The sequence below is a fragment of the Mustela lutreola genome, chromosome 15, assembly GCF_030435805.1.
Source record: "Mustela lutreola isolate mMusLut2 chromosome 15, mMusLut2.pri, whole genome shotgun sequence".
Lineage (NCBI taxonomy): Eukaryota > Metazoa > Chordata > Mammalia > Carnivora > Mustelidae > Mustela > Mustela lutreola.
Window position 1 is genome coordinate 40,794,837 of NC_081304.1, and position 14,449 is coordinate 40,809,285.

General features: G+C 56.2%; 1 protein-coding gene across 4 annotated transcripts in view; it reads right to left on the bottom strand.

Moving 5' to 3' along the window:
- Positions 1–283: 283 nt before the first annotated feature.
- RAB11FIP4 (RAB11 family interacting protein 4) overlaps positions 284–14,449 on the bottom strand; it is a 116,862-nt gene continuing 102,696 nt past the window's right edge. For all 4 annotated transcript variants that reach the window (XM_059147641.1, XM_059147643.1, XM_059147644.1 and 1 more), the window contains 9 exons: positions 14,186–14,221; positions 13,181–13,280; positions 12,792–12,895; positions 11,538–11,678; positions 10,045–10,126; positions 8,744–8,881; positions 8,489–8,647; positions 7,256–7,399; positions 284–6,206 (listed from right to left, as the gene is read on the bottom strand). In XM_059147641.1, coding sequence (XP_059003624.1) covers positions 6,090–6,206; positions 7,256–7,399; positions 8,489–8,647; positions 8,744–8,881; positions 10,045–10,126; positions 11,538–11,678; positions 12,792–12,895; positions 13,181–13,280; positions 14,186–14,221 — 1,021 coding nt within the window. In that variant the 3' untranslated portion in view covers positions 284–6,089. The remainder of the gene's footprint in view (positions 6,207–7,255; positions 7,400–8,488; positions 8,648–8,743; positions 8,882–10,044; positions 10,127–11,537; positions 11,679–12,791; positions 12,896–13,180; positions 13,281–14,185; positions 14,222–14,449) is intronic.

Here is a 14,449-nt window from a genome sequence, read left to right on the forward strand (position 1 = left end):
CCCTTGCTGAGAAAGGGGACGTGGTTGCGGTGAAGATAAGCTCTGGGGATGGACATGCTGGCGTTACCAGGGCCTCTGGGATCCCCATCTCCTCTCCTAGGGACAGTGGGCCAAAATGAGGGTCTGCGGGGTGACCTGCTGCTCCTGGAGGACAGCACTAGCCACCCTGGGATGCTGGGTGGGGCCTGCTCTTCCTAAGAAGCTGGTGTGTGCCCAGGAGCCCTGGAACCAGGTCTCCCCTCTTCCGCCCTCCCTCCGCCAACCACAGAAACTCACCATCAAGTCAGGCAGGAAAAGCAAACTGTTTATTTACACCTTGGTCTGTACATTAGAGTTCCTGAAGGAGATTGCCTCTGAGAGCCTGCTCCTTTTTGGCTAGAAGCAGGTAGTGGGCAGAGAGCTCGAGGCCCCGGGGGGGAAAGCTTTGGGCCTTCCCGATCCCCCTTCCCCTGGGGGTGGATGTCTTGCCCCAGAGCCAGAGCTAAGCCTGCTTCCAGATGGAGGCTCCTGGGGTGAGACTCAGGGAGAATCCCACAGTGTCAAAGCTTGTCTTACCAACCCTTGGGCACGAGGCCACATGTGCACCTTATCCAGTCTGGCCCCCAGGAACCTAGCCAAGAGAGCAGGAAGGGCTGGGATGGAGGGAGCTGGCAGGCCACGAGCGAGACCTCAACAAGGTCCCCCCCAGCAGCGCAGCCCGCAGCCAGGCAGCGGGGGGATTAATGGCACTCGGGTCTGAGCACCTTGGGCAGAGGAGGAAGAGCTCGGCTGTTGTTAGTGACCCGCCAGAGCAGCAGCCAGACACCTCTTCTTTCTGCCCACGTGGAGTCCAAGGCTGTTTGAGACACCAGGCAGCCGTGATCCTGGCTGAATGCCAAGCCCTGGGAGGCCCCCTGTGGGAGTTTCCCTGCCCCGGGGCCGGGGACGCTGCTGCAGACCCGTGATGTCCCTGCCCGGGGCCAGGGCCCGCAGAGAGGAAGGGGCGCCCTGCTCTCTAGAAATATTGACACCAATACGGGAAGAGGTTTGGGGGAGAAGGTGCGTTACACAAAGTTACCCTTTTCTGGCTTCTAAACTAGCGGTAGGCCGCACGGGGGTGCCAGGGGAGGTGTTAAGTGGGTCCAAGCCCTGGAAGCTAAGACCATAATGAAAAGAGTTCTGTACAAAGTTACCGAGTCTGCAAGGTGGAGCGAGCAGAGGGGAAGGCTGAGCCTCTCCGAGTGGATCAGCGTGCGGCGTGGGGGGGGTGGGGGGGTGGGGGGGGCCTGGGGGGACGGGGTGGTGGGGTGGGGCTGGCCCAGGAGCACTCCGGGCCTGTGGAGGTACTATGTACACATTTACAGAGCTTGGGAAGGACCAGAGGAAAAGAGAGGATGTAGAAAAGGGGCAGTGGGGACATGGAAACTCCTGTACAGTGGCGACAGGGAAGAAAAAAGGCACAAGGACGACGACCCCAAACCATGCAGACGAAACAAGGCCTGTGCAGCACAGCAAAGCAGTGGGGCCTGGCAGGAGGGCAGGTTCCCCCAACCCAGGGGCCTGGCAGGAGGCACAGCCCTATCCCCCGGCCCAGGGGCCCACCAGAAGGTACGGTCTCCCCCCTCCCCAGGGGCCCGACAGGAGGCGCAGTCTCCCCCAGGCAGCAGCCTGCATGGGCAGCCATGGCCGTGCCATTCTCAGCCACCCGCAGCTCACGGCAGATAGCCTTCCCCGTACAGTCCCAGGGAGAGCGGAGGAGCCTACAAGATCAGAGTGACATATGACATCACACTTCACCAGGGTCTATGCTTTTAGAAGCCTTTCCAGAAGGCAGCCGATTTTCTCAGGTAGGCAGCAGAGTGTGGCAGAAGGGCCTTAGAGCTGTTCTGCCACAAGGCTAGGGCAGGCCCAGAAGGTCCCTAAGGTCAGCAGGTCAAGGGAAGGAACCTGAAGTCACATGGGGGGTATGTGGCCCCTCTGGCTTACAGCCCCCTCAGCAGGCACGGCTGGGGTGGGGGGGAATGCCAGCACTGAAGTCCTCAACCTAAAACCCTCCCCAGCGCTTTCAGAGTCACTGTGGACCTGCCAGGCAAATAGTCATTTCCTTGGCATGGTGACCATCCCCAAACTTCCCTGGCTTTTAGGTTTAAATTTGCTAATGCATTGAACACACAGAGCCACAGAGCACAAAAAGTGGCTTAATTCCTCGCTGAGCCACCAGGCCCCACTGGCCCCTGCAGGTTTCTGCTGGTTATCAAGCCCTTTATTGGAACGGAAGTATCTACACCCCCGGACCGCCAGACCTGACTGGGTTAGGAACCAGACTTGCCAGCAGATGAGGGCCCCAGAGCCACCAGAACATAGGCCGGGATGCTGGTTTGGCTACTAACAGTGGAAGAGCTGGGGGGATGCTCATCCACCCAGCCTGAAGACGGATCAGAGATAAACCCCACAAAGCCAGCAAGAGTCCCCTCTTCGGCTGTGCAAGTAGAGGACTGTTTCTGGGGCTGTCGTCAGGGGTACAGCCCTTCCCGCCCCTGACTCCAGAATGGGCCCATGTGCGATTCTGTAGGCACCAGGCAGAGACCTGCCCACGCAGGTTTGCTTACCCCCAGGCTGCGGAAAACAGCTGGATACACCAGTTCCTGAAGGCATATGGCTTCCCATGCTGGGGTGAGGGATCTGCTCACTTCTCACCACCCATCAAAGCCACCACCGACACCCCCACCGTTAAGGTAGCACCTGGATTAACAAACCCTGCAGCCAGTTCTACCCCTTTTCTCCACTCCTGACGCGGAACATTCTAGTCTCCACCTTGGGCTACACATCAGCATGGCCTGGGGAGCTCTTTAAATATCTGGATGCCTGGGCCACACCCAAGCCAATTAAATTGGAATCTTGGGGTGGGGCGGTGGCCGGTTCACTCAGCGGAATTTCGAAAATCTTCCCAGGTTATCCCACTGTGCAGCCCAAGCTGAAAACCACTGTTTTCGGTCCAAGTGCTTTGGGAGGTTCTTGGGCTCTGTTTTTGTAATGGTGAGAAATAAAGTCAAAATAAAGGAATTTCCCTCTGACAATTCTCAAAGAATCTACAAGCTTAAAATAATATGTCTAACTTGGCCAATTCAAATTTTAAAATATGTACTTTTTTTTTTTTTTTACTAGAACTTTATAAAGCTCATTCACTGATTCTGCAAATTGTTTGGCTTTCTGTTGAATTAAGGATAGTCAAGTGCCGTGTAAAATGTGGGTCTGTTGAAGGACCCTCTCCGGATGCCCCTGAAACACCTCACAACTTCAGAAGAGTTACTACTAATCCCTACTTGGTAGAGTTGCCCGGTTTAGCAAAAACAAACAAACAAAAACAAATCAAAACAAATCACACCTAGGGCACTCAGTTAAGTTACAATCATCTGGGGAGTTCTTCAAACATTCCAACAGCCGGGCCACACTCCACACCAATGACACTGAACCTCTGGGTTATCAGAATTTTTAAAATCTCTCCATTTCAGACGTGTCCTAAGTACTGCATGGAACAGAACAACTCCTGGGAGGTCTGTTCTGTTCGCCTGAAATGCACACCAAGTGGGGCATTGTGGGTACCACCTGGCAGCTGCAGCAGACCTCCCAACTAGACAACAGACAAAGGAGGGGGCAGCCCAGGAAGGGGGCGGGGTCTGCCGCACCTGCTCCCAGAGTTAGTACCTCTGGGAACCCTCACTGGAGGCCATGGGCCTCCCGCGGACTAGCTCTCACGCGTGGAAGAGCACTTAGAAACACCAACTGGAATGACAGCCTAGGTTTCATAAGACAACTTCGGCTGAAGAAGGTTGGATGGGTGATGCTTGGGTGAAGATGTGGAGTTTCACCTCACTTTAAAGTCGGCCCTCTTCCAGAGACCCCCATGCCCAGCACCAGGATGGTCCAGAGGGGCCTTTCAGACTCAGGCTTCCTCAGGGAAGCCACTCCCGAAACGCCCCCTTCCTGAAGGAAACACTGCAAGTCGATGGCTTTCCACCCCCTTTTCCAAAAGCAGAAATTCCCATCCCCATAGTGACTGTGTAATCCAGGCCTCTGGGGCCTTCTCTGGAATTCTGTATCAGTGCAGCTAAAGGGCACAGAAAGTTTAACATATAAAATGCTCACCCCTGGGGTGAGTCCTGCATGCACCAGGACCTTGAGGTGGCTGGCCTCCCTAGGACTCCTTCCAGTGGAAAATCCAGACTAAAGCCAAGTCATGATACGTCTTCTTTCCTTTCCTTTAGTTGGGGGCCATTCCCGCCTCTTAGCAAATTCTCAAGAGACCCACTCCTCCTGCTTTCTATTGCTGCTGCTGCTTCTAAGACCCCCGGAGATGCCCAAGGACACCAGTGTCCTACGGGCTTGAGAGACTCCCAGAAGACCGAATGCCCTAGTCTGCTTGGGGTGGGTGACCCCAAAGTCCTGAATCAGACCAACGCAGCCCCATTATCTGTGGCGTGAAACAAAGCCCACACATGGGCTTAGAGAGAAACCACACGATCCAACAGCAGAAGCTGACCGGCACGGAGTGAAGACCGGTCCTGCCTTTGTGAACAGGAAACATTCATCCCCCAGTCCCCAAGCCCCTCTCCACCCTCTACAGTCTTCTCTTCTCTGCAAACACCCCTCAAGGCCTCTCCCCAACATGCCCAGACTTTCCTTTTTCCACCGGAATTGCTGAAGACAACAAGAAACTGCAGGTGAAAAAATAAGACCATACATATTTATACATACTCGGATTAAGGAAACAAATCAAAAGCCATGTACCACTGAAACAAATAGGAAAACTCAAAGTGCCCTATCTACTTCCAGCTGCCCAAGACAAAAGATCACATTAAAAATCCAGAGGGTGCATTTCCCCTACGTGCCACTGAGGATGGAAGGCTAAGGTTTCCATACAGCGTCCAACTGTGTCTCTCACCAGCACACCTCGCAGGGCTGAGAATGGAATGCAAGAGTGTTTCTAAAAGCTGGGACCCGGGGTCAGGGGTGGGGGTGGGGGACACCCAGCTGAGCCAAGCCCAGAGCTCAGAATCCCCAGGCCTTGTGGAGACCAGGGAGCTGGGCAGCAAGGAAGGTCCACTCCCAGCCCACCGATGCCATGGAAACAGTCCCTCCGTGCTTCGCTTTTCCTAAGATGCAGCAGCGGGAAGGAAACGAACAGGCGAGTGAGCGAGCTCCTCCCTGAACAGCAGGTCTCTGGATAGCCCATGCCAACACGTACTGCAGACCACCCCCCCCCCCCGGTGTCCCCCGGCTCCTTCCTTTGAATCCCTTTATTGTACACCCAAGTTAAATGCTGCTTATGTTTCACGGTCTTAAAAATAAAACAGAAAGAGGTAGGTAAGCGGGGATTGGGAAGTGTACAGGGAACTCTAAAAATACCAAGAACTCTTGGAATGAAGGTCGCCCCATGCTAACTGGGCCTCTGCAGGCCTGAGTCCTTTGGACACACAGTGCCCAAGGATCGCGGGGGCTGCCAGCTGGGGAGGGGGCTTGGGAGGGCCTGAGCACCTAGGCTTCAAAGGTGGTCAAAGGTTGGGGAGGATGTAGTCGTCGGGCATTTGAGTTCCTGAAAAAGATCAGACATCGGCTCCCACTCCCGGAGGGAACAGGGACTGGTGTGAAAGAGCTTGTCTCACTAGAGCATGTTTTAATCCTCCTCCCCAGAGGTAGAATCATTTTTGTCCAGATTCTGATACGCCATCTTCCAGTTCTTGTTATTAAAGTAACTCCCGATCGCAGACCTTGTCCCTCCCACATCCAGGACTATCTGCCCCTGCAGACAGGCCACAGAATGAGGGGACAGGAAGGGCACAGATGTCACCCACACCCACAGCCCCAAGCTCACCCCTTGCTGTGTGCACGGCTTCCCCCACATACACACCAGTACACATGACGTGGTGGCCGGAGATACATTTACAGTGTGTGTGTGTGTGCGTGTGCGTGTGTGTGCGTGTGCGCGCACGCACGCGCTCTCAATTGCGTGCGTGGCCTGGCTTGGGCTGCATCCCCAAGCAGGGTCTGCCCCTTTGTCCCAGGGTCCGGGGGTCTGAGTCCCCAAGGCTGCTCTGCAGGCAGCCCTTGTCTCAGTGTTTGATCTCAAGGATGGAGGGGTTGTGGTCCAGGATGGCGAGGATTATCTTGTCCATGTACTGCCTCAGCCGGAAGTTGATCTCCTCCTGCTCCTTCAGGGCTTCCATGAGCTGGAGGGAATGGGAGACGCAGGTCAGAGGCCAGGCCCAGGCTCTGGTGCAGAGGTAGCTGATTGCCAGCTCACATGCGAGCCAGCGCCCGACGACCAAGAAGCTCGGGAGACCCTGGGCAAGGCAGGCCCCAGGACCAACCTTGGCACTCAGCCACCAGAACCAGCTAAAGCAGCAGCCGCTCACACCTGAGGAGTGTGAACTGTTCACCCGCCCAGCCCCAACCCCAGGTGGTCTGTGGAGGGACCCAAGTGGGACAGGCTGAGGACACTGGCCAAAGACATTTCTGATAAAGAACGACACCCCAAGTCCCAGGGCCCTAAGTCTCCTACGGCTTCTGGCTGTTTCCTCTACCTGGAATGGTCCTGTCACCACCCCAGCCCCGCCTGTGTGGGTCCATTCCTGATGTGTCCTTTAGGAGAAAATGTTGGTTCTGTCCCCAGGTGGGAGCCCCCCAAGACTAGGGATGGGCTCTTAGCTCTGTGTCCCAAGCACAGGGTTAGGTGGTTTAGGGACTTCTTCCAATTGATGTTAAAATGTGACCAGGGCATTACTGGAGGCCTGGGCCTTCATAACCGCACCCTAGTAGGGCAGAAAGGATGGACTTCGGTTCTGGAGACCTGGGTCCTTCACTCCCAGGCTGGGTGATCTTGTGTCCTGGTTCCCCAATCTGCAACATGGAAGCGTCCAGAAAGCCTTCTAGTTGTCAGAAGATAGACAGGCAGCTGCTCAAGAAAGGCTAGGGTCCTTCCCCTCTTGGCTTGAGGGAGAGGAGTTCTAGCCTCTCCGCACTACCTGTTGATGGAAGCAAGCATGCTGATCCACGGCATGCTTCTGGTGGAACAAAGACTCAAACTCCACTCTGTTCCCAAACCCTGGCTTCTCCCAGCACGTGCAGGACATCAGAACTGACGCAGCTCCACCTGCAGGCTATGGGCTGCTTTTCCTGCTTGGGTGGCCTGGGGCTTATCATCACAGCACACAGGAACGGGACAGGACTCACAGAGGAGGGGCCAAGGCGCCAAAGGAAGAAGGAATGGGCACGTTACCTCATCACGAGAGGCTGTGTCTATTTCTGCAGCCAGAGACTGGGCTTTGGTCTGGGTGGCAAAGAGGTTCTTTGCTTCATAGAGGCTGAGGCTCAAGATCTGTCCATTCAAGTCATCATTCTGATCCCGCAGCTTATGATTCTCCTGTGCAGGAGGACAAAGGCAACATCAGCTCCCAGAAGCATCCAGAACCCACCAGAACCCATTTCTTGGCACTCACTGTCTCCTGATTGCTACCAGTACCCTCCCCTCGTGTGTGTCATGGCCAGCTCAAGAAGCCTATACATGATGTGGCTTCTGCCAGGCTTAGGGTGGAGGCCTGGTTCTTGGGAAGTCACAGGGTCCTGAGAAGGAATTACAGGCTTACTCGGGGGAACTGCATTTCCAGACAGGGGCAGGGCTCCTGTCTACGCTTCCTCCCTGGGGGAGGATGAGCCAGAAGAGGAGCTCCTGATGCCCCACGTGGGGACATGGCCCACTGGGTAGCTCCTTTTCCAACAGCGGCCCTCTGTAAAGAGTGAGGCTCTAGGGTCTCTGGGCCGGCAGGCCAGATCTAGGCTCCTTCTGTAGCTGGGTTCAGGAATCCTGCTCTGGGAGAACTCTTTCCAGGGGCACCTTTCCTCCTGAGTGCTGGTGCCCCACCGTGCCCTGCCCAGACCCCATGAGCCGACACCACATGCTAGCATTTGCCCCAAGTCTCCTAAGTGCTCACACCTGGGACTTTGGACATCCTGTCATGAACAAGGAAAGGCTGGGGTTTTAGGATTGCTGTGGGGTGCGGGAAAGGCCGATTCAGGGGTGTAACTTAGAGCAGTTTCCTACCCCCAGGGTCGGGCTGCTAGTGGGGGCTTCACTCACCAGCACGCCCTCCCTTGGTCTCTGCCCCCCACTGATCCCACTTCCCCCAGCTGGTCTCTGATCATGGGACTGCTCCCGGAAGTTATTTGAAATGGGACCCTGGGCTCAGGGTCTGCTTCTGGGAGGAGCCAACACAGCAAGACACCAATCCATAACTGGGTAAAGTCTCACTCTTCCCCCATCACCAAGGATAGCAAAGTGGTGTCCAAGCAAAGGCCCTGGGGTTTGCATGAGACCCAGCTGGGAGGGAAGCCGCCTTGCTGAGCAGTGAGTTGGGCCTGAGCAGCCCTGCCAGCCGGGGGGAGGTGGTGCCGCAGCTCTGGGTTCCTCTGGAGAGACCCAGCCCTCGCGGATGGAATGCTGCCCGGCGCCCACCTGCTTGAGCCGCTTGACCTCATGCTCCAGCTCCACCTCGCGGGCCCTGGCACTGAACTCGCCCAGGCCGGAGGACGAGCTGCGACCCCTGCCCGGTCGCTCGCAGTCCAGCTTGTACATCTGCAGGTGCTCCAGCTCCTTCCGCAAGTCCTCGATGAGCTGTGTGGGAGACAGGCAGGTTGGCGGTGGCGGGGCCGGTGGGAGGGAGCCCTGGCATTCCCCACCACTACCCCCCAACCCGGGCCCGGGACCCACCTCCTGCGTCGCCTCCCGTTCCTTTTGAAACTCTAGGCGGTTCTGCCGCAGCTTGTCCATCATGCGCTTGTACAGGTCAGTCTCATCCTTGAGCCGCAGGCTCGTGTCCTCCAGCCGGTCGGACATGCGCTGCCGCTCCTGGAGTGGTGGTGGTGGGGGTTGTGGGGAGGGTGACCGGGTCAGGGCAGGGCAGTCTCAGAGAGGTTCCCTATGCCTTGGGGACTCAGTAGGGATCTGCGTCAGCCGTAGGCACAGAGCCCTTGGAGCATGGCTTAAAGAAATAGCCAGGGGGTGCCTGGGTGGCTCAGTGGGTTAAGCCTCTGCCTTCAGCTCAGGTCATGATCTCAGGGTCCTGGAATTGAGCCCTGCATCTGGCTCTCTGCTCGGCAGGGAGCCTGCTTCTCTCTCTCCCTCTGTCTGCCTCTCTGCCTATTTGTGATCTGTCAAATAAATAAATAGAATCTTTAAAAAAAAAAAAAAAAGAAAAAAGAAAAGAAAGAAAGAAAGAAAGAAACAGCCAGGTCCCTTAGGATTCTAGAAACACAGCTGAAAAAATACCAGGCTTCTGAGTCCTTCAGTGGTGGCAGAAGAAACCTGAATCAGGGTGGCCAAACAGAAACTAACCTCCTTCTCTCTTTTTTATTATTTATTACATTCACTCTAAAAAATAAACTTGGAGGGCACCTGTGGGGGCTCAGTGGGTTAAAGCCTCTGCCTTTGGCTCAGGTCGTGATCTCAGGGTCTTGGGATCGAGCCCCACATCGGTGTGTGTGTGGGGGTGGTCTCTGCTCAGCAGGGGGCCTTCCCTTTCCCCCCACCCCCCCGGCTCTCTGCCTGCCTCTCTGCCTACTTGTGATCTCTGTCTGTCAAATAAATAAATAAACAAACAAATAAATAAATAAATCTTAAAAAAAAAAACTTGGAAAATCAAAAATATAGAAAGACAAATTACTATTCATATTTTATTGCCTGTTGTTGCTGCTGTTAGGGCAATTCTGTTAGAATTCCAGAAACTAGCAACTGAAGGCCTTTGTGGCCAACATTGCTTCTCTGGGGATTCAGTTCAAGAAGGGGTAGGTAGCTCAGTTGAAGTGTTAAGCATCTGCCTTCAGCTCAAGTCCCAGGGTCCTAGGTTCGAGCCCCCAGTCAGGCTCCTTGCTCAGCGGAAAGCCTGCTTCTCCCTCTCCCTCTGGCCCTGCTTGTGTTCCCTCTCCCGCTGTGTCTCTGTCATATAAAATAAATAAAATCTTAAAAAGAGCAATAAAATACCCAAGTCTGAGACACCCAGACCTGCCGCTCACCTCGTCCAGCTTCTCCGTCTGTGCCTTGAGCCGGGTCACTGTTGTTCTGAGCTCAGCATTTTCCTCCTCTAGCTGCTGCACCCTGGGGAAAGGAGAGGGGCTTAGAATAGATTGACAATTTGCAGCGATTCCCTGCTGCCTGGATGAGGGAAGGTACCAGAAAGCAACAGAGAGCAAGTAAGAGCTTCCTGTCACCCAAGGCAAATGGTAAAGACACTGAATGACCATCCTTATGTTTTTGATAAAAGAAAACACTCATCTGTGAGTAAGAACACAGGATTCTTTCTGCATGTGTCCTCACAGCCTGAAACAACACAGGGGATGTTTTTCTGCTAAACAGAGAGAAAGTCCTCCTGTGGCTGGCTGTGGCTGGGCCTTCCTGTTAGAACTCACACTCAGAGAGGAACAGTATTTGCTTGTCTTTCTCCCCCTGGCATTGCCTCCCAGACTCTCTGCTCAGCTTTCCAGCAGCTGCCTCCGCATACCCACAGACATAGATTCTGACGGTCGTAATCCTCTGTGTCAGTGTTCATGGGGGGCCATGCTAACAGGATTCCACGGGGAGACACAGGCCAGGTACCCAGGTCATCGTAATGACCTGAGAAGGGGGCCTGAAGTTGTTATTTCAATGGCAATGGAACAGGGAGGGGTCATTTCTGCCACTGATCCCTACAGAACATTCCCTCTCCTTTGCACTTGTTCCTTCTTTCCTGGAGCATTGGCTTCCAGGCCTCCACTGCCCTCTGGGCTCCCCATGGCTCCCTAGGAGCACAGGGGCAGGCGTCCTCTCTGCCAGGGATCCAGGTGGCCTCCAAGGGGCTTCACCGGCCTGGCTCATTAGTGAGGGCCACGGGGCCCTGACTCACCTGCCTTCAGGTCACTCTGGTGGGCCGGGAGGGAGGGATGAGAGATGGGGGAACAGAGGCCCAGGAAAGGACACGGTAGTCCAAAGTCATGGAGCTAAAGAGTGACCAACCCAGATTCCCAGGTTGTTGCTCCTCTCTCTACCAGCCTCAGCTTCCAGCAGCTATCCCTGCAGCTCAGAAGCCCCGAGGAAACCAGGCCCTGCTTCTCCATTCACCTTGGCCCCTGGGGCCCGGGGTCAATGCACCCAAGTGTTCAGGGTCAGGGAGAATCTGACAGCAGGGGGAGCTCCGAGCCTGGACATCAGACCCAGCCCAGGACAGGGGAAAGACCACAGTTTTTCCACCTGTTGTCTTGATAGACTTGCGCTGTTTCCAGTTGTACCTGGTGTGAAAGTGGGACTACAGAGGTTCTGTCATGTACTTCCCGGGAAACACATCCAGGTGCTCAGCTCTCAAGAGGGGAACTGTCAGAACAGGAAGCCTCCTTTCAGGCTCTGTGTTCCGATCTCCATGATGGGGATAGTGCCTGCCCCAGGCCTGCACGGGGACTGGAGGGCGTGTCGGAGGGCAGAGGACTCTGGGGGAGGCCCTGTCCCTCTCGCCAGCCCACTCCAGGCAGGGGCCCACCTGGTGTTGAGCAGCTCGATCTCCGTGCTCTTCTCCCTCTCCAGCTTGCTGTAGGCCTCACGGTGCCGCCGCGCCTCTTCCTCCAGGGCCTGCTCAGCCATGGTCTCCTGATCCTTCACCATCTCCTCCAGCTCGTGCACCCTGTGGGGGGAGGGCACACTCTGGTCCAGCGCCAGCTCTCATGGCTACTGTCTTCCCACCCCAAACTTGGCTGTGACTCTGGGAGCCCCTGGCCCCAAGACCCTGGCTCAGTAACAGTCCCACTGTGGAAAGTGGGGGCCTATTTTCCAAGCCTGGGGGTTGGCAGCTTCACTGACATGACTTTGGGACACCACATCACAGAAGGGGAGGTGGACAGGCCAAGTTCACCACCTAGGGGAGGAGCTGGCGGTTGGTCCAGAGGGGAGCAAGGCTGCACGGGGAAGGTGGCATTCCCAGGCCAGGCATGGAGAATTATGGCAGGCCTCACCCTGGCTGCATGAAGCAGCCCCCAGGACCCCTGCTTCTCTTTCTGCTCTCCTCCTTCCTGGCCACTGCCCTCTGACAAGCAAGTCAGCGACTGGCTGCCTCGATTCCAAAAACAGGCAAGTCTTTTGATAGTGGCCCTGAGTGTGCCAGACCCAGGATAGGGCTGGGTCCCACTGGCAGCTCAGCTAATGGAGCAGTCTAGCATACATTTCACTGGTAATAGTTCCTCTAGGAGGCTGACCTTCTGGGGTGTCCAGGAGAACCCATCTTTGGACTCTACAAGGTTGAGGACCAGAGCCCCGCTGGGGATCATTTTACCAAGTGTGATGCCATCCTGTGAGGACCACTATACTCTATATGTGCTACCTCGCTGCAGTCACGGTGAGTGGGCCTGGGCCCTTCCACCAGCAGCAGGTGCAAGCCCCCGACTCACACCAGCCATCTCCCTCTGCACAGCCTATCCCCAGATGGTTGGGGAGTGGGGATCAGACTCTCCTCATCGTTGGTCAGAGAAATAGAGTGGATCCCAACTCCTGCCCACCCTGGGGCTGCACACCTGGAGGTCAAGGTCAAGCTCCAACCCATTTCTGAGTCCCAGAGACCAGTTCTGGGGTACCTACAGGGGCAGGGCTACATAGCAAGGGGCTGATGCATCATAACATCTAGAGGGGAGGGACAAGACATGCGGGTGATCTCCCCAGCTTTTCTCAGGGGCCCTCACAACAGAGACCAACAACTGCTCCCGAGTCACAGCCAGAGCCCCCTGAGCAAGCCCCCTGCCCCGACCTGTGCACCAGCTGCGTGTTCTCCTGCTTCAGCTTGCTTTTCAGGTCCCCATTGGTTAGGCTGTCATTCTCTAGTTCGGTCACCTTTTTTTCCAGGAAGCTCACCTGCAAAAAGGGAGGCAGTGGTGGGGGAGGAGGAGACCCTTGAGCCCACAGGACGGAGCAGCAGAAACCGTGGCACGGATGGTCAGGCCTCCCGGGGGACTGCATATGGAGGGTGGGGAGGGTGTGGGCATATGTGCCCACATTATCAGGGCTGCCTTTCCCCACCTCCTGCAGCGAGGACAGGGTCTCTGCCTCCCAGGTGCCCAGAGAGCTGTGGGCACGCTCCCCACGACCCCCAGAGAGCATGCACACATGAAGCCCGTCCTCCAGCCTCCTAGGACCCACCTTCTCTGTGATGTCATTGTCACAGGAGTCAATGCTGTCCCGGAACAGGTCCTCAGTGCTGCCATCACTGCTACTGAAGTTGCTGCTATGCATGAGCTGCCTGTGGGAAGGAGGGAGGCGGGCTAAAGAGGCCAGCCCTCTGGGGACTGCAGGGGTGAGGGAGGAGCAGAGGGCTGCAGAGGCTACTGCACAGGCTCCTCCTGAGGTCTCCCCCCAAGACTCAATCCCCTCCATCAAATCGGCTCTGCTGCATCCCTGGGGACCCTGGGAGAGGTCAGAGGGAAGGAGGCCCACCCAGACTGGGCAGGGCAGTGGGCTGGGTGGGTCTGCAAACAGGAAACATGTGCCTGGGGAACTCCTGCCAGAGGCAAAACCCAGCTCTCATTCTCCAGCGGCTCCCACTTTCCGCTCCCTGCCAGGCAGCAGCCCGCATCTCTACCAGCAGGCTCTCCTGTCCCAGCCCTGCTCCTGAGCCAGAGCCTGGGTGCTTACTGCCAGCAGCTCCCAGAGCCCCAGGAGTGGACCCAGCCCAGTCTGTAGGACAGCCTGGATCCTGAGATCCAGAGTGGGATCCTGGAAGTGCCCAGAGGTCAGCTGTGCAGGCTGTAACCTGGAGCCACGTGACCAGTTCCAATGGGGTACCTGCCGTCCAATCTCTGTGAGCAGGAGCCCTGGGAGGTGCTGGTCCAGCTGCTGGCCCCAGAGTGTGGAGAGGGCCACTAAGGGCCGGGAAATGGGCTGGGTCTCTTGGGGCATCCTCAATGTGCCTGCCTGAAGCTCAAACAGCCAGGGGCTGGGGAGAGGCCAACTGGTCCAGCGCCAAAAGGTGCAAAGTGTGAGGGCGGGAGGAGTGGGGCCCTTCTTTTTCAGAAATAGACCTCTTCCGGCCACTTGGCCTGCACTTCTGGGATTCTTCATTCCCCTCTGGGCGCTCAGCTGGCGGCCCTGGCAATAGGAACAGTTAAGGGAGACAGCATTCAACCCCTCCTCCCAAGGGGGCCTTACCGTCCGAAGGCTGTGCTAGAGATCTTCCTGTTAGGGCTACAGAGAGAGAGAGAGAGAGAGAGAGAGAATATATATATAAAGAGAGGACAGTCATTGAACAGAAGGGGCTCCAGCCCACCCCGTACTATACCTTGCCTGCAAGACCACTGAAGTGCAGTACAGGGCTCTGTACCACCCCCAGCAGGGAATTCACCCATCAGCTTGGTCCCAACTAGAAGCACCCCGACCTTCCTGTCACAGAAAGATGCAAGCTCCCCAGGGTCA